Source organism: Diaphorina citri, unplaced genomic scaffold (assembly GCF_000475195.1).
Source record: "Diaphorina citri unplaced genomic scaffold, Diaci psyllid genome assembly version 1.1 scaffold229, whole genome shotgun sequence".
Taxonomy (NCBI): Eukaryota; Metazoa; Arthropoda; class Insecta; order Hemiptera; family Psyllidae; genus Diaphorina; species Diaphorina citri.
Genome location: NW_007377666.1, coordinates 233,629 through 259,750, shown reverse-complemented (window position 1 = coordinate 259,750; position 26,122 = coordinate 233,629). Strand labels below are relative to the sequence as shown.

Sequence of the window (26,122 nt, the reverse complement as noted above, 5' to 3'; positions counted from 1 at the left end):
ATTTATACATATACTAGAATGGGGGATGATAATTTTTATAGACTCTCTTACAAACTTACAAAAAATATAAAACTCATTCTTTCAGACTCACAATGAACTGAATGTCACCAAAATTGACTCTCAAATTCAAAATTAACTCTCAAATTCAAAATTAACTCTCAAATTCAAAATTAACTCTCAAATTCAAAATTAACTCTCAAATTGGGGCCCTTGAATCAAAATCTTGAGATCTTTCTCCTCATTCTTCTATTCAGGGCTTTTACTTTCCCATTTTGTGGAGATGAACAAGTATGGTATTTTGCGAAATTTCCAAATAGGTAGGTACATAAGTAATATTAAAAAGTTAGAACTTTTAAGGGTGGACACAACACTTGGTAAAACAAATTAAAATCAATAGGTGAAAAGAAAAACAGGTAAAACAAAAAAAGCGATCTGTTTTTCTTTTCACCTATTGAGGTACATAAGTATTAGATATTTTTTTTTTTTTTTTTACATAGGTACTTTGTTTAGACTGCCAAAGTAGGACTGCGGATGAGGAGTCCCTTATCAGTAATTTCAATAAGGTGAACCGAATTTCAAAGGTTAGTGGTTTGAGGCCAAGTCCAGTCATAAAATTTAGCAAAGTACCTACATATCGGGGAACGACATTATTTGTGACAAGCATTTGTCCTGAACACAATTAAAATTCCTCTTTTACTCGACTTGGTTGACTGCCTTAACCTTTGAGGTGGTTAGGTAGTATCCAAAATACGAATCTCAACTAAGAACAACCAAGTAATGTGCTATCCTCAAAGGTAGATCTCGCGATCTCCTGCTGAACGGTAGATTCCGAGACCTTTAGGTATACGGGGTAGACATTGTGACTACATTTTCACCCAAAATCCAGTCAAGCTTAAATGAAACATTTTTGATATGCACTGAGGATAAAGGTCTAGGATTGTATCATTTTCATTCGTAATAAAATTATTTTTTATATGAATTTCATAACTAGGTATAATAAATTTTCATAAATCAATTATGTGTGAACCTTTCAATGACTGTCTTGCTGTGAGGATACCATTCATTGTTCAAGAGTAAAATTCTATACCTACCTCTTGGATCTTCAGACTTCTTTTGGTAGCAAATTTTCTAAATGTGATTTTGATGAGATTAGTTACAAAAGAGCTACCTATACCTATCTTACAACTTGTAAAGTGTATTGAAACTCGAAGTGATGTATTTTTTAGAAGACCTAATGTCTCAATTTTGATTGGTCCACATTTTTGTTTTACCTGTTACTTTGCTTTCGTCCTTACCAATTCATCAATAATTTTTCAGACTCTCAGATCAAGTTGATTAACTCATTGTTACCACGAGATATCACTGCAGACTGCAGATCTATGTAGGTATTACCTATACAGAAATGGTTTCCAATAAATCATCTACCTATAGGTAGGTACATAAAATATATTTTAAAAAAATGGACAGCGATACTAATTGAGGGACCTTTGAGTTTTTGATTTCATTAAAAAAAAAAAAAAAATGGTTCTCACGAACAGTGTAGTCGAAAAAAGAATAAAAAGTATCTGTAGATAGGTAACTATTTAGACATGCGCACAATTTATAGAAAGGGTCCAAACTTAGGAATGTCCATTAGAAATATTAGGCCATAAATCAAGTTATGATTTTCATTGATAAAAAATACAAAGTGTTACTATGATTTGTATAATAAATCCCCATTCTTGTACAAAACTACAATGTAGAATCTTTACACCTTTTACTATCGAAAAAATCTGAGCATCATTTTTATTCATCTTTTTATTACAGAATCTAGAACCAGTGAATCGATTCATAAAAAAGTAAATTAATAACAATAAAAAATATGATTATTAATGGGGATGACAATAAAAAAGAAGCGGAGAGGTGTAATAAAAATTAATAAAAAGTCATCAATTTTTTTTATTCTTCTTTTATGTCAAAGGGTAGGTCGACTAGTCGGTAGATCCTTTGGTTGGTCCCTTAATGTCCCTTAGTTCCATTCATATGGACTCTAAATAGGGCCATTTATCCCTGAGTCTGAGTGGTAGTAAAAAATGTTCACTATTTTATTATTACATATATCTGGTGAGAGTTATGAAAACAGGGAGGTGACTAATAAAATAATATTTATAAGTTCTGGGACTTCTGACTTTGAGTATGATTAGGACTACTGCACCTTATTGAGGTAAGTCTGAAAGTCTGAATATTTATGAAGGAATTCTTCAATTTAGGGCAAAGAAAAAGATCTATTGTATATAGGTACCTAAAATGATGGGGAGGTTGCTCTCTCTCATACACAATCTCTCTCTCCCTCTCATGTCAAAGAAAATTTTCAGGAAATTATAATATCATCCCCGAAATTTTCAGAAAATTCTCTCTTGAAATAAAACGGATAGGGAGAGAGAGAGAGAGAGAGAGAGAGAGAGAGAGAGAGAGAGAGAGAGAGAGAGAGAGAGAGATTCATTACGGTGGTGAAGTAATGTGAAGGGTTTTTCTGAGGAAAATTACAAATGGCGGATGTGAGAAAAGTATAATACAAAAGGTAAAACTGTGATGATATTACTTTGAAAATTTCCGAGAGTGCAGAGAGAAGATGCACACGTGATTGGAAGTTAATGTGGAGAAAAGAAAAATTAGTGGATGTGCCAATTTCTCCCTTGTACAATTGAAGTCAAGCGTTTTGTACTTTGTAGGTATTACAGTTAACCCTAATATCTATAAGTTGGACCTGTCTAAATGGGAAACTCGGATAAGTGGGAAAAAATTGACGGAAAGGTTTGATTTTTTGATTATGTAGGTACACTTCACGAATTGATGTTTTTCAAGTTTTTATGGTTTTATTGGAGATTAGGTACATAATTATGTAGGTATAGGATGTTTTATTTATCAATTATCAATAATTATTAATTGAGCCAAAGAATTGAGCTCTAAGTTTTAACTTGGTGATTTTTATGTTGTGTTTGTCGAATTTTGATGAACATTTGGCAAATTCGTCAACAATGGACATTTTTGCTCAATTAGATCTTGGATTGGATCAAGGCTTTGGCCCTTTTCCTGAGCGAGTTCTATACTTCTCTAGAGTTCACCCAACCACTAGTATTTTTGAATTTTTCCCCCTTCAGTACTTTTCCAACAGGTAACCTAGGTTGTGCATCCTCAGTCCCAGAAAATCATCAAGAGAGAGGAAAAACATCTACACATGTCGTCACAATGTTAAATATTACAAAAACACAAACTAAAAAATATTACAACACACAAACCGTTCTAAATTCTAAATTTCTAATGTGTGCACACACTCATCACCCAGGTTTTCATTTTGTTCTGAATTTCCTCAATTATTTTTATTTCCCCTTTTTCCTCCCCTCACTTTCCCCTCGTTTCTGTCACTTTCCCCTCAATTGTATTTTGTTTTTTCCCTGTGTTGTCATTCTGGAGAAGGTATAACGTAGGAAATGATTTTTTGAAAACAAAAGGAAATTAAGAGGGCTCTGAGCTTAGCTTTGGTTATTATTCATTTGCATTTCAGTTGTTGGTGTGTGTGTTTTGATTGTTTCTACCTATTTGATGATGTTTTTGTTGGCGCTTTTTTGTTCTGCTTTCGAGTTTCATTACGATAGGAGGAGCATTGTAGGTAGGTAGGGCTCTCTCTCTCTCTCTCTCTCTCTCTCTCTCTCTCTCTCTCTCTCTCTCTCTCTCTCTCTCTCTCTCTCTTCCTTCCTCACCTATCCCCTTCCGCTTGCTAACAATATGTATGTCCAACACGACTTAACATTTACATCAATTTCATTTCATTTTATGTATTACAATCACTTCATTTACAATCACACTGTATATTACTGCATAATTTACAATCATATACTCTCCATATTTTTACAATCGTTTACACTCCTCATATCTATGACGAAGGAACATTATACATTTCCTGAAGGACACGCGTTTTCAAGCCTTTGATTATAATTATGACATTCTGATATGAGTGTGTGTGTTTGGGATCTGAGAGAGAGAGAGACAGAGAGAGAGAGAGTGAGTAAGAGAGAGAGAGAGAGAGGATGAGGGGGGGGGAGAGGAAAAAATTAGGATAGTGTGGCTCAAAAGGGTTAGTTCTGATGACGATGCAAAAAAATTCGATGAATCTGATAAATATAAATAAATAAAAAAAAATTCCAAACCGAACATCTGATTGGCCAAAATTTGTTTCAGTCTGACGGGATAGCGAGATATTTTTTCCATAAATTACGGTGTTAACCTGTTAACTTCAGAGATCCATTGAGAAGTGGCAACTGATACATTCAACGTGCTATCCTGCTGTCACCGAGCACTGAAAAAAAAAAAACCTGTTAACTTCAGAGATCCATTGGGAAGTGGGAGGGAACTGATAAATTCAACGTGCTTACGTGCCGTCGCCGAGCACTGATGGATAGCTCAATAAAATACGATATGTATGTTTTATTTCAGAAGAGTCCACGCCCAGTCTGTCACCGAGTGACCCAGAGATTCCCAGGATAGGTGACGAGTACCTATCCTGTCTCCTAGAGAATGGCACCTTGCTGCACGTAGGTGACACGTACTTTGCAGACCCCTGCACCAACCTGACGGGGAGGGAGGGGGGGGGGGAAGGAAAGGGCAGAAACGCGTTGAACAATATTTTAAATTGAAATTTCGGGATAGAGTTATTACAAAAAAAAAGTTATTTTACTCAACCTTCTCACTCTTAACTTCAGCCAACTTATGATATTTTCAATAGGGCTAGCCATGCATATTGCATACCTACTACTCTACATTACTTTAACAAAGGAATTGCTACATCCTTATTCCTTGTATTCCCTAAAATAATATACTCAACATTTTATAGACCGGTACTTACCTATCATAAATATTAGGTAGGTATTATTTACATCTACATAATTATGTAGTTTTGTCTCTACATGTATTCTCTATGTATGTAGTTTCTATTTCATCCATTTAGTTTCAGTACGTATTGATATAAACTTGGTAAAAGCCCCAAGCCGGTACAAAGCTTCAAGCAACAAATAATTTTGCTGCATATCATGCAGTTAGACTCAGACATGACTAGTAACACTACGTTTTACAGTTTCCAATTCCAAGTGTTTCAATTTTGCACAGAACTCTAGGTACCTAACCCTTCGTAACAATTTAATTTGAAAAGAGAAAATGTAGAGCTTACTACTTACACGTACTTATCTAGGTAATTGCTCTTCAGGCTTTTTGTACCTGTTTTAATTGCTTTAGAGCTATACACATACAATGTACTTCGAATAAAGCAGAGTAATCACAATAGTGGTACGTCATATAGTTAGAAATTTACGTTTTGCACTTTTGTTAGACTATAAAACATCTGCTGCTTTGGGCTTTACAGTTCTGTGTCGTAGCATGCCCATTCCGTAGTGAGCTCTTCTTCAGATAGCAGCTAGGTCAACACGAGAACATCAGAAAGTTATAGTAACCTGTTGAAGTAGTACTGTTGAATCTGTCTAATTGGGAATCCAAGGAACGGGCAATTAATGTTCCCCCATTTTTCCAGGCTTCCCATTTTTTTGACGGGTTCCAGTAGACATTGTATTCAGGTTCGACTGTATTTGAAATCGAAATTCTTACTGCTATGGCCATAGCCACTTTTACCCTAGTTGGTATTCAGCTAATTTAGCCTCAACCCTCTTAAGGTAGAAATTTTCACGTCACGTGACAGTAGTGTGTTTTTCTACCTATTGCAATCAAAATGCAAGTAGAAATCCTTATTCTATCGTTCACTAGTAGCCTAATATTACCCCAATCTATTCCATTCTACATGTTTCTTCGTTTCAGACATGAACGAGAGCTGTGAGAATGGCACTTCATGGCTGAGTGCAGACTGTGAGGAGTGCAAGTGTGAGCGCGGTATCAAGTTCTGCTCCAAAGTGGAGTGTCCTAAGTTACCGGAGGCGTGCACCAAGTCCGAGATAGGACAATGCTGTCCTGTTTGTCTTGGTAAGACATTTTTGTTCCTTAAAAGTGTGTCCACGGTCGACCGGCCGTCAATCGATGTCGACTGAACCATCCACGCTGCCTCGACAACATAGATTCACATCGTCAATCGATATCGATAGAGGGAACTGTAACTGCTAAGAAGGTCTTATCATCCCGAAAGGAAAGAGAGAAGGAAGACAGGACATTAGAAAGCCAGCCGTTCCGTCAACGAACATTACCCGTTCAAGATAAAATCCGCCCCGGGCGGGAATTGACCCCGCGGCCTAGCGCTTACAAGGCAGACACGCTACCAACCTAGCTAACTAGGCTGGAGGGGGCCGGGAAAACCATGAGCACTTCGGCGGATACCATCTATTAGAACACCATATTTATTAACAAAACACTGGCTCTGAAGCTGCGTCGAAGCATCTGGATAGATTGAAGATTCTGTAACTTTGTGAAGGTCCATCTTGACTAGGTAGGTTGAAATGACAAACGTATACTTCTTCACTATTTTTGGACCTTGGTCTTTTGATCTTGTGGGATTATTTTCCTCAAACTTACCATTGACACTCCTTGCTCCATCCTTTCTGTTTCAAGTCTTCGCCAACCTTAGCTTTGGTCTGTCTCTCCTCTTTCCCCATTCTTTCTTTCTCTTCTTTTATTTTCCTCTCCTCTCCCCTGTTCTCTTTCCCTCTCCTCTCTCTCTCTATCTCTCTCTCCCTTCCCTTTTCCTCCTTCCCTTCTCTCTCTTTCCCTTTATAACCTTTTTTTCCTTGTTTTACCTACGAGTATGTGGGCAACTTTACTCTTCCTTTCTTTCTTCTTTTTCGAAAGGTTATGAAATTATAATGTCACCCCATTTATTATTTATACCGAACATTGTAAGAGACCCCTCCCCTCTCTTCCTTTCCGTACTTCCCCTCCTCTCTCTCCCCTCTTTTATCCAATCTTTCCTCCTCTCCTCCTTCCCCTTATTTCCCTCCCTCCATTTTTTCTCTTATTCAAAGACCTGACCTTTACTTTAACCGTAATGTCCCCCTAAAAAAGCTCTCTCTTTTTCTCCTCCCACCTGTCCCGGGGCGGATTTTATCCTGATGGGATAATGTTCGTTCTCGGAACGGCTGGCTTTCTCATATCCTGTCTTCCTTCTCTCTTCGATTTCTGGACGATAAGAATGTATGTTTTATCAGTTCCCTCTGTCAAACTCTTAAAAAAAAGCATCAATTCCAAACCGAACATCTGATTGGCCAAAATTTGTTTCAGTCTGATGTGATAGCGAGATATTTTTTCCATAAAGACGGTGTTAACCTGTTAACTTCAGAGATCCATTGAGAAGTGGGAACTGATACATTCAACGTGCTTACGTGCTGTCGCCGAGCACTGTCTCTCTTCGATTTCGGGACGATAAGACCATAGCAGTTACAGTTCCCTCTGTCAAACCTCTTAAAAAAAAAAAAAGTATGGTCTCTTCTTGATCCCTTGTGTGCCGCGTCCACTTTTGATTAGGACTATAGTAGGAACTAGGAACCTAAAGGTGTGTCCAAACATTGTCGACCGCCCCGTCGATGGACGAGGTGAATCTATGTTGTCGAGGCAGTGTGGACGGTTCAGTCGACATCGATCGACGTCCTATCCTGTCTTCCTTCTCTCTTCGATTTCGGGACGATAAGACCATATAGCAGTTACAGTTCCCTCTGTCAAACCTCTTAAAAAAAATAAAAAAAAAGAATGCCGGGAGGTGCGCGAAAGTTGATTATGTAGTTCGAAGCGCCGATTAGGCCCTAGAGGTTTTTCATATTTCCTGTTTTGCTTTTATAGGTAAAGGTTCTTCTGGTAATGCTTTTATTTTTCAAGAGAATTCCAGGGCGATTTCAGTGTTTAGATAGTTCGTCTGTTGTTTCACCACTCTCGAAAAGTTTTCCGATGTTCATGAAATAGGTACCTACCTATGCCAAAAAAAGTTCAACACATGAATTACCTCTCTCTCTCTCTCTCTCTCTCTCTCTCTCTCTCTCTCTCTCTCTCTCTCTCTCTCTCTCTCTCTCTCTTTCAAAAAAGTAATCATTTGCTAAAAAAAATGCTGAGATTGAGATGAATCGAGGATTTTCCTTTACTTAATACCCAGGTCAACCTCAGCCTCTTTATCCCGGTTTGACTGTAGTCTATGCTATTATCTCCCTCTCTCTCCTGGTCTCTTTTGTAATAAAATGTATAATAATAAAAATGTTGAAACCTAATGAAGTTATTAAGCGAAGTGGTGATTACATTACAGAGGAGAGGCTACGCGGGAAATTGAAAAGTGTCTGTCAGGAAGTTGAGGAGGAGGAAAAATCAGGGGTGGGGGGAAAATGTGAAGAGAGAGAAAACCAGAGGAGGAGAAATCAGATGTGGAAAAGAAAGAGAGTAGGAGAAAATCAGAGAAGAAAGACAGTAAAAATCAGGGAAAGGAAAAGGGATATAATATGAAAATGCAACCAAAGAGCAATATAAATTGATTAAACAATGATATGGGAAGAAGTATAGAAAGAAAAAAAAAACACACAAAAAGATTAAATAGGTACCTATGCACAATAGAGTCCTAAAGATAAAGAAACAACTGTGTCGGCAACTAAAACGAACCAAATATGATATTGACACTGATCTATTTTGCCGTTGACGCTCCTCCTTATTTTAAATAAAGGAAAAAAAAAAGGGAAAAAAAAAAAAAAAAAAAAAAAAAAAAAAAAAAAAAAAAAAAATCAGGCGTGGCAAAACAGTCCATTTTTGATTCTGCATATCTATTTTCGTGATTATTTATGTAGCTACCAACCTACAATTGGAGTACCAACCTACGATTGGGGTGGACAGTTTGAAAAATTTGTTTGGAAGTGAGAAAGAAATTCAAAAGGAGCTTCACCACAAACAAATGGTTTATGAATTAGGTTGGAAGGTGATGGGTATCTAAGGACCTAGATATGATATTATTATATTTGTGATGAGGTTTTCCAGCAAAAAAGCCATTATAAGGTGTAGGTAATATTCTACTGGGAACCATTCCACCATTCTATATATTTGATGTTTGTTTTACATAACACGGACTACATATTATTATCTTGTCTGACTTTCCAGACATCATTTATAACGTCATTGTTATTCCTCATGATCCAAACTATGTTCTATTTGACACCTGACAAGCCCCAACTACATCTGATGAACACAATCCAATCCTAAAAGATGTATCCAGTGCTAAAGATAACTTAAGTATAACACTAAAAGATGTAGTCAACACAAGACTAGGTAATGATCTCAAACATAATGATCTAGTAAGTAAGTATTCTAGTCAACATGGATTTTGGTAACAGAACAATCTTGAACATAATTATTATTCTTCAAGATAGACACCATGTCCATTGAACATATTTAGGATTATTAATGTGAATTTCATTATGTAAACAACATTGGGCACTTCAGGTATAGGTATATACTCACACTTACCTATAAATAATCTTTACTTACCTAGGTACCTATTGTGTATTATTGTGTTGGTAAAAACGAGATCTAGGGGAACGCGGGACAAATGACACCTCTAGTACTAAAACTAAAAAAAAAAAAATAAAGTCACACAGATATATAATTTTGTAATAAAATAAAGCATAATTTTAGCTACAAATTAGATTAGACAAGAACGATATATGTATCACTGGAAAAAACTAAAAATATTTTTCTGACGGTAGGTACCAAAAAAGACCGTTTTGCCCCAAGGCTGGGGCAAAATGGTCCTATATACCATATACATGCAAAACACCTTGGGGCAGGATGGAACCCTGGGCACTATTCTCCCATGTACCATTCTGTCCGAGACCATAAAAAAATTATTTTGCCCCAAAGCGTCAGGTTTTGAAAACTGCATGCGAAAATTGCATCAAGCACTCGTGAAATCGAAAAAACCTCCGTACTCTTCGAAAACAAAACATAAAAGAATCAACCAAGGATCAAAACAAAGACAAGACTTTCAGGAATAGTTCCTTGTCCATCCAAGAGAGCTCAGCACTTCCTAGCTCCTAAAAAGGGCGGGTAATCGTTTTGCCCCGATGTGCCGTTTTGCCCCGCGTTCCCCTATTCAGTTACTCATTCACATAATTCACATACTGGTCGCTCTATCTCTAGAAAGCTGAAATTTGGAGGAATATTCCTAATATTCCTAGATGTGCATTAATCTCGCCCTCCAGCTTAATAGTTAGTTTGATTGGTAGCGCGTCTGCCTCAGCGCGAGGCCGCGGGTTTATCCTGAAGGGATATTGTTCGTTCTCGAAACTCCTATCCTGTCTTCTTTCTCTCTTCGATTTCGGGACGATAAGACCTTAGCAGTTACAGTTCCCTCTGTCAAACCTCTAAAGAGAGGAAAAAAAGGAAAGTAAAAATCAGAACTGCCCATATCTTTACCTCTTGATAAATTAGTACCTATAAAAGCAGATATGTTCCGAAGTAGAAGAATTATTGTGGCCTGACCTTCTTTCAAACCTGTGGACAATTGAACATCGCTTCGAACACTGTTTATGGATAGAAGACAAAAAGATTATAAAATAAATTTGCATCTCGGACATGAATCATTCGAACTCAGACCCGTGAGAATGGGAAGCCAATAGTGGGAACCACGGAGGAATGGTTAAACTGGGTGTATACCTCGGTTATGGCTATTTATGAATCAGATACTAGGTATAGTTTTTAAAGTGGTTAAATGTTGGATCGACATAAATAGATTCCAGAACAAATCTGAAGTGTGGAAGACGAAATATTGAAAAATATCTAGGTACTTATTTAATGGATATAGATAAGTAGGTAGGTACCTATACTTAAATCAATTTAATATCATGTTTAAATCAGCATTATTGGATATTTGCGATTAGGAGATTAGATACGGCTTTCAACATTGGAATAAATTACTTACCTGGGGACAAAATAGGTGTGAGCTTTTCTGGACGATAAGACCCTAGCAGTTAGGGTGATCAATTAGAAATATTACATAGAATTTGTAAATAAAAATTGGAATTTTTGGAAGAGGAAACACAAAACAGGTATTTCCTCATTTCAATCCTCAATACCTACCTTTTTTTAATTAAATTTAGTTTTCCTGAAAGAACATCAACTAATTAAACTGACTGACACTACCTCCCAAACGACATAATGTAGGTCCTTACATTAATAGATTAATACATTATCCATCTTATTATGTACCTTACATAGGTACCTATTACCTATAGTACCTATACCTATACCTACCTATGGATCTGTTAGTTCTAATATACTTACCTATGTTATCATGTATTTACCTATGTATTATCCGTTAATTCTAATTTCCCAGCACATAAATCACACGAGACACACACTACTACCGTTTCGGGTCACACTTATTTCACTTAATTCCGTAAATAATTTAACATTTAATAATTTAATTTACTCAGCAGCACACCTATAGCGGTCTAACACCGTGTGGGGCCGAGAGAGAAATAAATGTGGTACTAAATTAGAAAATTAAAAACCATTTCAATAACACGGCAATTAAATTTGAGTTAATTAAAAGAATTAAAATTGCTCACAGTCGACTGCATAAAAATATAGGTAGGTAGTAGGTACATACTTTAGGTAGTAGGTACATACTTACCTATAGGTATACCTATGTGGTAAAAAATGCTGGTGCACTATGTGGATATGGTTCGAGATTGCCTAAATTCGGGTATGCTCTCGAACCAGACCATTTTTTGAACATTGAACAAATGAAAGGAAATTTAAAGTGTTACCTACCAAAATGGACAAATAAAACCGTACCCTGGACATAGGGAATGAATCAAATTCAATCAAATCATGGTATCTTTGTGTTAAAGCAGAGAGCTTTCTCACAACTTTGTGGGTATCACAGTATTAGGTACAAGTCTTTCATTTACTCAATCATCATCATATTTATTTTTTATACGTTTATAGCTTAAAATTAACTAAACATGACCGAGTGATCGACTACTGGTGTAAAGTCGACTACTGGTACATTCACCCTACTTAGATTTTTTTTAATTCTCTACTAAATAGCTGCTGTTATTATAGCTGGCGAAATCGAGTGTCCCCCTTATTTGAGATAATCGAATAAGCAATTAAAATGAAATTTATATTATATATATCAGGGTTGTCCAACCTTTGCGCACCCGAGGGCCACAAGAGATCAAGGTAGAGAGTTGGCGGGTCGCAAAGTTAAAAATTCAACTCACAGGTGGGGCCTTCTACACGGGCCTTTGCGGGCTTTCGCGGGCCGCAGAAATGAACTCGCGGGCCGCGGGTTGGACAGCCCTGATATATAATGTACCTCTCTATATACTCGTAATAATATGTACATAATAGAGGGTAATAAGCTAAAATTTATAAGAGGGTAACAATTAACTGTGGAGTTAAATGGGGTAGCCATTCCCACCCGACCCCTTACCAAGAACAAACGATGCCGAGAACAAAATGGAGGGGTACGGAAATTTCAAAATGGCGTCGTGTCATCACCTTTCTGAAATTATTGGCCGTGACGAGAAAGGAAATTCAATTAGGAGTGAAAAGAATGAAATGATGCTTATGTAATGTGTACTTAGGGGATAATAGGATAATCTGTTCATTTAATAGGTTATAGCTAATACAGATGTGAGAGATATTAGCGTTTTGAGAGCTATTAATAAAAATATGTATGTATAGTAATAACAATAATAATGAAAAATCAAGAGTCTGTAATAAATTTAATTGCCTATCACAGCACCGGTGTGATTTTCTTTAGCTCTATATTAGCCATGTAAAAATTGGCTCGTCTTGTCAACCATAGTGAGGAGTTGTGCTTGTTCTTTAAAAGCTATTACTAGGCTGGTTAGGGTTACCTGTTCTCTTCCCTGTTCATAGTCCCATAGCCAGAACTCTTACATCCATAGTTTACCTACAATAATTTAATTTACTCAGCAGCACACCTATAGCGGTCTAACACCGTGTGGGGCCGAGAGAGAAATAAATGTGGTACTAAATTAGAAAATTAAAAACCATTTCAATAACACGGCAATTAAATTTGAGTTAATTAAAAGAATTAAAATTGCTCACAGTCGACTGCATAAAAATATAGGTAGGTAGTAGGTACATACTTTAGGTAGTAGGTACATACTTACCTATAGGTATACCTATGTGGTAAAAAATGCTGGTGCACTATGTGGATATGGTTCGAGATTGCCTAAATTCGGGTATGCTCTCGAACCAGACCATTTTTTGAACATTGAACAAATGAAAGGAAATTTAAAGTGTTACCTACCAAAATGGACAAATAAAACCGTACCCTGGACATAGGGAATGAATCAAATTCAATCAAATCATGGTATCTTTGTGTTAAAGCAGAGAGCTTTCTCACAACTTTGTGGGTATCACAGTATTAGGTACAAGTCTTTCATTTACTCAATCATCATCATATTTATTTTTGCTCGTCTCTTCGACTTGTAATGCCGCCACTGGTCGCTACTCGATTAAAGTAGCTACTCAATTGTCCTCACGAGGCTGAGTGCACCCCGAACTCCACAAGCACAGAGCCGAAAAAAAAACCTCGGCCCCGCCGGGAATCGAACCCGGACCTCCTGCGTGCAAGCCTAATGTGATACCCATTCGGCCACGGAGGTTGCTACTAATAATAAAATATGTCAGTCATCTCATCACTCACTCTCAGACTGCCTGACAGACCTGGGCCGTCGGAATGTGTTGTAGCGGAAAAACCTTCAGACCTAGGTCTCTCAGACCTCAGACGGTCTGATAGACCTAGTTCTGAAGCTTTTTCCTCCACACACGTTCCGAAGCGACGCCTGGGTCTGTCAGACGCACTGGCCTACTCACTTTTCATTCTGGGTGCCCTATGCCATTGGTATGTTAATAATAATTAGGTAGGTAGGTAGGTAGGTATATATACGTACCTATGTATATTCCTAGTGATACCTATAGGTATGTAATATACATAGTTTGGTTCATTTCGCATGATGGATGGGCCAAGCAGTTAGCTGAGGCATGTTATTAATTAGTTACAATTTCGTAACTCTCTCCACATCTTCTTATTCTTCTCAGCTAGTAGGGGAATCATTTTGCTCTTGTTCCCTAACAGAAAAATAAACAAACAAATTAGATAATAATGATAATACCTACCTAGGTATTAGCTAATATATGTCTGCAAAAATAATTTGATGAGCAACAGGGCTAACTGAACAAACGCATAAGGTCCAAATTTGAAATCGATGATTTTCCTTTTGTTCGCGTCTGTCTGTAGGTGCAAGTACATATGTATGTCCAACCCTGGCAAAATGATCTATCCTGTGCCCTAAATCACCAAAGTATGGAAAAGTATTTACAATTCCATATTTGGATATGATTTGTCCAAATTCAAAATTCTGCTTTTCCATTGGCTATCACACTTGTAAGATACTTTTCCATACTTTGGTGATTTAGGGCACTGGTGTTGATGCACTTTGATATCTACTTAATAAAAATATATGTTTGTAGCTATAAAATGTGATACCTAATGAATCTCTTGAAAACCCAAAAACCCAGAATAGCAAAGGGGGGTCAATAAAAGCAGTGAAAAAGGGAGAACATTTTACGTTCTCTATAAGAGGACAGAAAGCAGAAAGAACCATCAACTACCAATCTATTGTACCTAGGGTTTTTTTTATAACTTCCCTAGGTTTTTTTTTTTTTTTTTTTTTTTTTTTTTTCAAGATGAGTGGTTCACCGCCGTATCTTTTTCATAGCGATGAAACAACTGCTACACTCATGTAATACTTGTAATAGATAGACTGTGATTTATTAGATAAATTTCAGACCAAACTCCAAAGCCCTCGAGAATTCGAAGCAAAACTGCACACTGCATGCATGAGTGACTTCACTGACTATAGTTTCCACACGAACAAAAGAATCTGACCATCATAGCATTTGTAAATTTTGTACAGTGTACACATGTGTGAGTAAACTTGGTTGTTGTTTTTTTTTTACCTAGGTAAATCTATTTTTGTTTAACCTATGTATATCTATTTTTACTTTCTATTACTACATTATAGCGAGCTATACTAGTTTTATTATTATTTTCAATTGTAGTAAAAAAAAAAAAGTCCTCAAACCGACTTGCAACATACTTGGGTGCAAGATCGAATATGTAGGTCCAGTGTAGCAGATACTTAACCCAGAATACCAAGCTATGTCGCACGTAACTTTAATTGTTATAAGGAGACCGTAATGACCTAGCACTAATTACACTGAGTATTGAGTCTAGTGTGCTAATATTTATTTACCCTGGACCTTCGAGCTGTTTTGGCAGTTAAGAGTAAGAATTGGGAAACGTCTTTTACTTCCTCTTTTCTTCCACTTGAAGCTGTACCGAGGGTGGCTTAACCTACATACTCGTAGTTAATAGATCAGTTGCGCTTACTTGGGTGATTTTTCAAAGTCATAGAGCAGGAAAAATAAGGACCAACGGAATTTTTCTTTTTTCTTCTACGGCTTCTATTAGATACCGAGATAAATCGATTTTACCGATAAATCGTAAAGTTTGACGTCACGACATATGCTCCCGTAGGCGATGACGTCATAATTCATGACTCCCGCTTCGTGACGTCACGGCATACGCTCCCGTAGGCGATGACGTCATAATTCATGACTCCCGCTTCGTTTGTTTGTGCGCAAGCGTATCTGCGCATTTTGACGTGAAATCTGACGTCACAACTATTTGAACTTTTTCATTAGAATGGCGATTAAAAATTGAATTTTCGACCTTTTAAAGCTACTTTTTCGGAGTTTTGACCTCAGATTTGGATTTTTCACAACTTTTTACGTAGGAATCAACCTTTCATTAATAATATTTTCCCAATTGCAACTGCTCCATTACAGAAGAGATACATTAAAAAAGAATAGTTCATCCTAGAAAAGGAATTTAGCTAAACACCTCAGCAATTTCACAGTGAAAAATTGAAAATACTTAGCAATTATACAAAGCACTATACCTACTAATAACCTACTACTTATGTATTTACAATCGAAATATGTATGACAAGTAAGTTTTCAATAGCCAGCCATGTTAGCTTGGAGGGTAGAGCGTCTGTCACGCCCGGGAATAGAACCCAGGACCTTCTGCATGGCAGGTAAACTACCGTTATAACCCTCTAAAATGGCAAACTAATAATATAGCTAGCTGTATTTCATCTGTACTGTCTTCTAAAAATAGTGTGGGGGCAACACACCCAAATCCCAATCACCGGTGCACCTACACTTTCGGACGCTCGTAATGGGAAACTAAAAATACGATTGCCCTTGGAGCAAAAAACCAGAACCGCAAAGAAGAAAAGACATACAAAAATCGTAAAATAGAAACGAAATGAAGCAAAAAACCTAAAAAGACATAAGATAGGAACAAAATGACGCTCTTTTTCCAATCTATACTATAGAATTTATGAAAATTTCGACCCAGGTAAACGAAATAAATTACGAAAATTGCACAGAACATGCACAGGTAGAGGTGGGCGGGATGCGATGTGTTTGAAAATTGGATTTTAAATAAGATCTTTTATTTTATTTTTTCCCTTTTAAATGGATAAAATTTACCTAGAAATAATGGAGCAATAAAAGAAATAAAGATATTGGACGGCATGAACGACCGTGTTTCAGTAAATTTCGGACTATCTTCGATGGGACCAAGCATACATTTCAGAACACTAGGTAAGTAAGTCCTTCCTTAAAGCACGTACAAAACTTACATATAAGTAGCCAAACCAATACATATGGCACAAGGTATTACATACTCGGTAACACCATTCGTAGTCTAATACCAATCAGCTCTACGTTAAATGGAGCTTAACATTAATAATAATAATAACATTACTTATGATAATGACAGGGTTAGACAATTGACCTCGCTCTTGACTGTCAAATGACACACACCAGTACAGGGTTATTCAAATGACCAAGGTTCGATACTTAATAACCTCACCTTGTTATGTACTTGTACCTTGGACTTTTTTTGCATTGCGCAAACGAAGTAAGTTCAAGCTCTTGAAACTCGACAATTTGGTTAGAGGAATTTTAATTGGTTAAGCTTGATTAATTTTGTCATAAATGCCGTTCCCTGATTAAATATACGTCCATAAATGTTATGTCTTGACTTGGACTTGAACCACCAGCCTCCGGATCAGAAGTCTACCGTGCTGACCACTACACCATTGAGGTTGGTCGATTTGGCATTTATTTTGTCTGTACCTATATTATCTAGTGTGTCTGTCTGTTTGTTCCGCAACATCTCTCGAGCGATTACTCGTAGATTCCTAGATGCTTAACCCATCCTTTCGGATGAATCCTGAACGGAGCGATTACTTGGTTTTGGATGAAAGTTATCAAAGATATTAAAAGGCATACTTTTGAGGCATACCTTACTGTTTGGTATTGGACGTTTCGGGTCTGAACTGGGTCTGAACTCCAGACCCGTTTTCAGCAAATTTTCAATGCCAATACCAAAAAGGCATACCTTACTGTTTGGTATTGGACGTTTCGGGTCTGAACTCCAGACCCGTTTTCAGCAAATTTTCAATGCCAATACCAAAGAGTAAGGTACGTGCCAACTTTAAGTCCTATAAAAAGTACAAGTTAAGTGTGAGTGTTGGCAAACCAAAAATGTCATTCAATTCTCATATTAAAAGGCAGTCTCTATCACTAGAACCTTTAGAAGGCCCGAATGGACCCTTTCTTTCAATAACGAGTACTCTATTTTATGTACCTTGGTTTTTCTCTCTATTGTTCGAATCCCACCTTCGACAAAAATTTGTACTCATTTCTCGATTGCAAAAAAAAAAAAAAAAAAAAAAATCTTCTCTGTGTCTTTTTTCTCTAAAGAGGTGCTTGTGTTGTTTGAAAAGATTCCATTAATATTTAATGCGACAGATCTATTCTCGTAGAGATATGGTGAACGGAGGTTTAGGTTTTAGATTCCTTAGCTGATACTCTTTCTAATATAACGTAAGTTTGTTTTTTTGCTGTCTTTTCTATTTCTTCACAGATCTATGTACTAAATACCTTCGAAATAATAAAAAAAAAAAATGTCCCTTTAAACTTTGATATTAAAGCTAGTCCGGGATGGGTGACCTTCTGGGTGTGATTCTGGCTTTTCTTGGTCCCACTCAGGCTGGGTGAGCCTTAGTGGGTAGGCTGTTAAAAGACTGGGTAGGCTGACAGAAGACCTTGGCCGTTATGCTTACGTAGAGAGATGTTGCCACCATTTTCGTGATCCTGGTAAAAAGACCTTTAATTTGATATATAGGTCGACCAGGTTTGGATAAGTCCTTCTATGGGGACAGACTTGCTGACGGACTGACAGACTGACGGACTGACAGACTCACAGACACCGATGCGAATACAATAGTCCGTCCACTATACCTTTTATTATTAGTAATAATAAAGGAAGGACAGACTAAAAATGGCAAAAATACTAGAACCTCGTAGTAGATCAAGTCTTCCTCACGAAAAGTTATTAAAAACGAGTTTTTTTTTTTTCTACTCCAAATGGCCTGGAGCTCTTTCACTTGAATATCCTAGATGGCCATGTTATTAGCAACACCTTACATCATGTAATTGAGGGCTCTGCGAGTCAAGTTCATAGGTTATGTGTCGAAAAACTTCGCCCCAGGCAAAATTCCGAGTTCAACCTAGGACAAGGGGGTTTGTCTTGCGATTAAAACTCGGAAAAAAATCGCGTTAAAATATTCTAACTTCAACCCAAGTCCTTAATACTTGGGCGAATAAAACACGATAATTTGATTCATAATTCAGACACTGGTAACAGAAATTGGGAAGGGAATCAAATTCTTCACAGTACCTATACATACCTTAGCTGTGTCGAATTATGTACATATTTCCGGGTTATTGTTTTTACCCAAAGTTTCGAGAAAATATCATGAGAAAACACAAAGGGTGAATTGTTCAAAGTTATGGTGTTGTAAACCTAGTGATACTCGTAGATCAAGTCTTCTGTAGAACTCTCTCAGAAGAAGAGCCCTTACGGGGCCCACAACATAGGATAAAGTTCGCTCTGGGTGAGAATCGAACCCCCGACCTACCGCTTACAAGGCAGACACGCTGTCCTCCAAACTAACTAGCCTGGTAGCCTCAACAAAATCAATATTATTTTACCACATACACTGGGCTGTATCATTTAAAATTTTAATTAAATTGAATTTTTCGTGTCCCATATCTCACATTAATCTTTCCATATAAGGCCCCTCAATAGGGTCAATCTAGGACTACCCCAATATGGCGTATCGTTTGGGCAAGGTAGCTTGAACAGGAGTACCACATTCAATGTCACCATATCGTGTGGGTAGGCTACCCGATTGAAAGTAAATTGGTATTACCGATCCCATATCGTTCCGTAAGAAAGAATAGCGCCCAACGACCATTTAGCAAACGTTTCAGAAACATTTTTCCCCTGAATATTGTTGACTTTATTTCAGTATCTAGGGGTCAAAATTTTAGGCACCAAAATCCAGCTGTTTGACTGAGGTGAAATTCTTGGATGTTTAACATCTAAAATAAATGTTACATAGACGGTCAACACAAAAGTTTTGTGGTTAGGTGGAAGAAGAGTTCCTCCAGGAGAACACTGCCACTTAAATCATTATTATTATTATTATTATTTTTTTTTTCTGATCCAAGAGTTTAAAATAAATAATCTTTCATTTCTACTCACGTGCATTTGAGCTCCATATCCAGGACTTCCCATGAAAATCCAGTCCGATGTTTTGGACTCAGAAGTTACAGGCAGAAAGTAGGGACGACTGTAGAGGGTTCTGAGGGATTTGGTGGCATTTTCGTCACAGTTGTTCCTTTGAAACGAAGAAGGAAACAAAGTGAAATTGCAATAAAATGCAAAAAGATGATTTTGTAAGTACTCAACATACAGGTTTAATTTAACCCTCCTGTTAACCCAGGGTTAAAGGTACGTTCACACTTGTGATCTTGGTTCAACACCAGAGGCTGCCAAACTTGACCAGTCATCAACACCAAGATTTTTTTTTTTCCCATCTTCAGAACGATTTTGTCCAAGGAGTTTGTTGAGTAGAGGACGTGCGGAACAGAAAAATTGTACAGGATAAATAATAGACTTTGTAATCAGGAACGTGTTTAGGAGTAGGATACCTTGTTTATCCCAATAACTAACCAAGGTTACACAAAAGGACCTCCAAATCCTGCCATGATAAAAAAGAAAAAAAAGCAAAAGGTTATACAGTGACGTTAAGTTTCTAACGTGGGGGAACACTAATTTTTTTCAATCAAAGACCCCATCTGAAGATAAGATGAAGAGCTGATTAAAAGCATAAAAAAAACACACATAAGTTCAGAGATGACCAAAGTCTAAAAACTCTGATCGGCCTCTGAATCGTTTATGTTGAAAGGTGATTGAGTCAACAAAATTGGATAATTTATTGGTAATTTATCATTTACCTCTAAAGTTTAAAAAATACTAATTAAATAAATAATAAAAAAAATGTGTATTTTTTTTTATAACCTTGCTGGTACAGCTGCCCATGGGTACATTGAATACTTCATACTGAAAAGATCGTATTACGTGTATAAGTAACTACAGGTATTTGAAGCTATGAGGAAACTACTTCCCAAACCATTACACTGAACTTTTGAACTTGTGTCGACGACCTTGTGGTATCTTGGGTATCCTCGAATTATCTAAGGCTACAGCTATACACGCTTATTTATCTACCAGACATTGAAAGACTTTATCATCTTTTTATTATTATCATTATTTTTCATTTATTTTTATTTAAAAAGAATGAAATCACGTCATGTAGGAAGGATTTTTCTTATTTCTTAGCAATGGCCCTGATGGAAATCGTGACGTTTTGAGCAATATTTACCAATATGTAAATTATTCTTTTATATTAATAATGGGAAGGTAAGTAACAGAGTAAACAGTGTTACCAACCTAGAGTACAATGGACCCAGACCTAGACATTTTTAGTTGTGTAAAAAAAAAAAGAGTTTTATTGACTTTTTTTTTTTTTTTTTTTATTTTTTTTAAGGAAAAATCGAATTTTTTTATAGCATAATAATCCTATTGTCAACCAAGAAACATAGTATACCAAGATTCAAGCTATTCCGTCCAATAAAAGAGGCTTAAAAGTTTCAAAGTTTGATCCAGACAAAAGGATCAAAATAAACATAGAATAATACATTTTTTCTCCCTTCATAAAATTTATTCTTAACAAAAAATCTTCAAATTAATTAAGACACAATATATAAAGTAAAATTATTAATACATTGGTGCGGTAGCTTATGTGCAACAGGGTAGGGCGAGTCCAGGAAACTCAAACTTCTATTATTGGAAAAGTTGTTCTATAAATACAACTCCCATTATAACTTGATACCTATATAACACTCTCATAATGTTATAATTTTATCCACAAGTACATGTAAGGCCCGAGGTGATTCTAATACTCTTAAAACAGTATAGGAATACGAAATAATAGATTTAAATGTCATTTAGACTTATAAACGTAGGTATTAGTGAGCAGTACTATACAGGACAATTTAATGAGATCAATATATCCTACGATTGACAAACAAATTGTTGGACATTGTTTGTTCGTTTGTTGTTTTTTTTTATATCAAAATAATTTTGGGTGAAATTTATTTAGGGACCAAATTTTATCTAAGGGCCAAAGTCATCTACTTCTGTATGGCACACAGACAATCGTAAAAAATACATTGTTTAATATTTTTTTATTTTATTGTGTCTAGAGTTTTTAGAGGTAGATAAAAAATACTAGGGTTCATTTATTAAAACGTTCCCTCAAATAGCCTCCTGATTGAGATTTACCTATAATATAATGTTGTAACTTTAAAAGTAGGTACCTAAGGATATAAATCGGATTCTATCCTACCTACCTATTCAATTCAATTCAATTAATTTCATTTTTTTTTTTAGTTTATTGCAGACTCACGTGAATTTCAATTTTCAGAACAAGTTTACCCAAATAAATAACAAAAGAAAAGATTGTCTCATTTCCTTCTAGAAAAAAATCCCGCAAAAACCAGTTTTACTACTAGTCTAATACTAATTTTTCTCATCCCCATTGTGTTTATCTCCCTCAGGAGAAGATAGACTTGGGTGAGCTAATGGTGTCCCTGTGCTACCTGCCCAAAGCTGGAAGATTGACGGTGACAATAATGTTCATAGGTCGTCGCGACAAATTTCGAGATCAGAGCTCATTTGTGTGAGAAAATGTGAAAAATCCCCCAAAAACTAGTTTTTTTGGTTTTTTGGCTTTATGGTTTTCTGGACAAAATTTGCACCACCATTTTCGTGTAAAATCCCGTCATAGGTCGTCGCGACAAATTTCGAGAACAGAGCTCATTTGTGTGAGAAAATGTGAAAAAAATCCCCCAAAAACCAGCTCGCGACAAATTTCAAGATCAGAGCTCATTTGTGTGAGAAAATGTGAAAAAAATCCCCCCAAAATCAGAGATTGACGGTGACAATAATCAAAGGCCGAAACCTGAAAGCGATGGACATAACTGGCGCTTCCGGTAAGTATTTCCCCGTGTTCCCCTTCTTTATTTTATTTTGGAGTCATTTGTGACAATGACGAGCATTCATTCCTATAAATTTTACCAGTACCCCGTTCCGAGAACGAACATTATCCCAGCAGGATAAAATCCGCCCCGGGCGGGAATCGAACCCGCGGCCCAGCGCTTACAAGGCAGACGTAAGCTAACTAGGCTGGCGCTCAAGAGCTCATTTGTGTGAGAAAATGTGAAAAAAATCCCCCAAAAAGCTATGTTAAGCTACGCCGAGCAAGGCCAATAAATGGATGGGTGACTTAAACATTATATTGGTAGTTATTAGGAAATATTAAAAGGAATAAAGGGAGAACGGGCTCTAGTCTTGATTTTAAATCATTATATGAAAGTAAAATCTAAAATCAAATCAATAATAATAATAATAAACTGAATTTTTAAACAAATTGGGTAAGTATAATGGTATATAGGTACTGATTTTCTTTAACCACGATCGAATAAACAACGGGCTAAAAAATTCCCGGAGAGACGGCCCTGCTTGTTAAAAAATGCAGACCTTGTGTCAGTTTTTAGGTCAAAACTTTTTCATTTTAATCGATAAACTGTTTTTGTTAAAACCACGAGCCAGAGCACAAAATTTTGATCCGAATCGACCTGATCTCCGATTTCCAAAGTTCAGGTTTGATTTTTTTTTTCAAGCTCGAAAAAGATTTACCTTGTTAAGTCCGATTTTTAGGTTACGAAACACGCGGTTTTTGTCCGAAGAAATTTTGGAGCACAGGTCTCCATCTTTCAGGAAAACTTGCGCTTTATTCAAGGATCAGAATGAGACCTTTTTTTACCTTTTAAGCTCAAGTCCTTCCCGGAGAAATAACCACTTGACTAGGTACCTGTAAAACACTCATGATGCTAGAAAACTACTGACCGTGTGTGGGTACCTTTGCAATGTTGTAGAAGACGCGAGGGCTGTGAAAATAAAATTCAATTTTTCCGCTTTTATTTCAACCAATCAGAGGAAAACCTTTTTTTTCGTAATTTATTTTCGAGCTTAAAAAAACATATCAAAACTGAACTTCTGAAACCGGGTTTCAGGTCTATTCGGATCAAAATTTTATGCTCTGGCTCGTGGTTTTAAAAAAACAGTATATCGATTAAAATGAAAAATTTATGACATTTGCACCACCATTTTCGTGTTCCTGGTAAAAAGACCTTTAATTTGATATACAGGTTTGGATAAGTCCTTCTATGGGGACAGACAGACGACGCCGAAGCGCGAATACAATAGCGCAATAGCCCGTCCCTTATACCTTTTTATTACCATCGTAATAATAAAGGAAGGACGGGCTAAAAACCGCCCTTTAATATTTATTACGAAGAAAATACTAAAATAGAGGGTACAGATTCTAGGAAATAAAAAAATGTTTTAAAGTTTTTTGTATATACTGCAAAAGGTTTTAGTGAGGGGGGTTTTATGCTCCATTCAGCAACAAACTACTCGCCTCCCCACACTAATCTCACCTAGTGATGGGTAAATACCCGGGTACTTATTTTTGGGGTAAATACCCTCCAATTTTTTTTTTAAAAAAAAAAAAAAAAAAAAAAAATACCCGGGTATTTACCCACCCTGGGGGTGGGTAAATACCCGGGTAAATACCCAATTTTTATTTACCCACCCAGTGGGTATTTACCCACGACCCATCACCAACCTCACCCAGCCTGAGTGAGGCCGGGAAAACTCAGCAGTATGCGACTGCCGCAATGGTCACCCATGGCGGGCAGCTCGCCAAATGGTTGGTAAAATCCTTGTCACTAAACACCTAAAAAGTTATATGGTGAACCCCATAACCCTTTTCCATTTCAGCCCTCATCAACTATGCCCTGGTAACCTCCTCATTCTCCATTATCTATGCCATCATGAGTGCATGCCATCAGGCCAAAACTTTCGTCACTAACTTTGGCCTGTCTGCCCTGTTGGAATATGAATGGACCCGACTTAATGTACCCAACGTTCTGCGAGCCTTCTGGATTCTGAGGATTATCGGTGAGAATTTGTTTAAGAGAGAGGATTTTAGTTGTGTTTAAGCATAGTCAAACGCTTATAAGTTAGTGCTTTATTTAGATTGTCAGCTTAGAACAAGTTTGTCCATTATACCGACAGTTTCATAGATCACCTCTCTTTATGCTTATCATTATTAGAAATGTCGTACGTGTCATATCTCACTTTAATAGACTGCAAAAAGATTTATGACTTCACTTGGACTCGAACCATCAACCTCCAGATCCGATGTACCTACACTGATGTCGATGATCGAGTACCTCACCAAAAAGTCAACTTTTCTGGAAAAACTTTGGAACATTTGTACAATATAACTTTGTATAACTTTGGATACTAATTTTTTTAATCAATATACAATTTTAATTTCTGAAAGAACGGGGGTTCAGTGTTATCAAAAATTTTGATGTTTCTTTAATGAAAAAAGATTGACTCAGATCTTGAAAATATCGCCCAAAAATGACAAAAAAATTTCTTTCAATGGATTTGATTGCCGGGTCTTCAGTAAATTTCAAAGTTTTTTGTAGGTGGTCTGAATTTTGAATCCGTCTCAATACCTGCGATCTGTGATTCTTACATCAGTTTCTGGTTACATTTCAGAGCATGGTATCAGCATCTCAATCCTAGGGCTCTCACAGTCAGGTATACCCGATGTCTCTGTTCTTCTGATCTCGAAGAACCTCCTAGTGACCGGGTGTGAAACCATGATAGCTGTTCTGGGTATGACCAGTGTTATATCCTACATATGTCACTACATAGGTGCCTTCTTTCAATGGGTAAGTATTCAAAAGAAATAAATATGTAAATATTTATTTATTTTTTAATCCATCGATTCCAATGAATCCAGATTCGATGGATTTCGAAATCAAGACCTTGACAGTTACAGTTCCCTCTTTCAAACCTCTTGGGAAAAAAACTGATATTGAACTGTAATGGTTACTTACTGATGGAGTCTATTTACAAAGTTGTACGGTAACTTGCTGAGCAGTTGTTTGAGTCTCTGGCAATAGCGTCCTATGTTAGCAGGATGGAAGTAGGACTCGATGGCTTTCATAAGTTGATCCAAATGATCTTGACACGAACTGCCACCGCCCTGGAGAAATTAGGAATAATTCATTATTGTTAATCTTGAACAAACCTCTTCGTAGATTCGTAGAAGCTTAAGCCATACTTTAGGGCTGTCAGCCCCTACAACTAAGCTACTCAGAAGGGCTCCCTCAGGGGTCTAATGAGGGATATTCCGGTACATAATTATGTCGTTGTAACCTACTTCCTGAGACTCACATGACCGGGCAGATAGCTGATTGTGATATAATTTTGTATATTGGATTGCCTATTTAGTAAATATATAAGACTATAAATAAAACTATTTTTATGTACTATGTAACAATCTGACTACATACATATATATCTTTCACCTTTTCATCATAAAATTGGTTAAAGCACCTTCAGTTGCATCAAAAGATATCTGGAATGTCTCTCATTTGAGCGCGG

General features: G+C 36.8%; 1 protein-coding gene across 1 annotated transcript; it reads left to right on the top strand.

The window, feature by feature from the left end:
* The first annotated feature begins 24,416 nt into the window (after nucleotides 1–24,416).
* On the top strand, nucleotides 24,417–25,425 carry LOC113466220 (protein TRC8 homolog). Its single transcript, XM_026821420.1, has 2 exons — nucleotides 24,417–24,616; nucleotides 25,229–25,425. Exons 1-2 carry the CDS (start codon nucleotides 24,490–24,492, stop codon nucleotides 25,423–25,425), a joined length of 324 nt encoding a protein of 107 aa, XP_026677221.1. The 5' UTR covers nucleotides 24,417–24,489.
* Nucleotides 25,426–26,122: the final 697 nt, after the last annotated feature.

Coding starts and splice junctions, on each gene's coding strand:
- LOC113466220 (XM_026821420.1), top strand. CDS start 24,490: ATGAGTGCATGCCATCAGGCCAAAACTTTCGTCACTAACTTTGGCCTG. Junction 24,617..25,228: donor CTGGATTCTGAGGATTATCG/GTGAGAATTTGT, acceptor GTTACATTTCAG/AGCATGGTATCAGCATCTCA.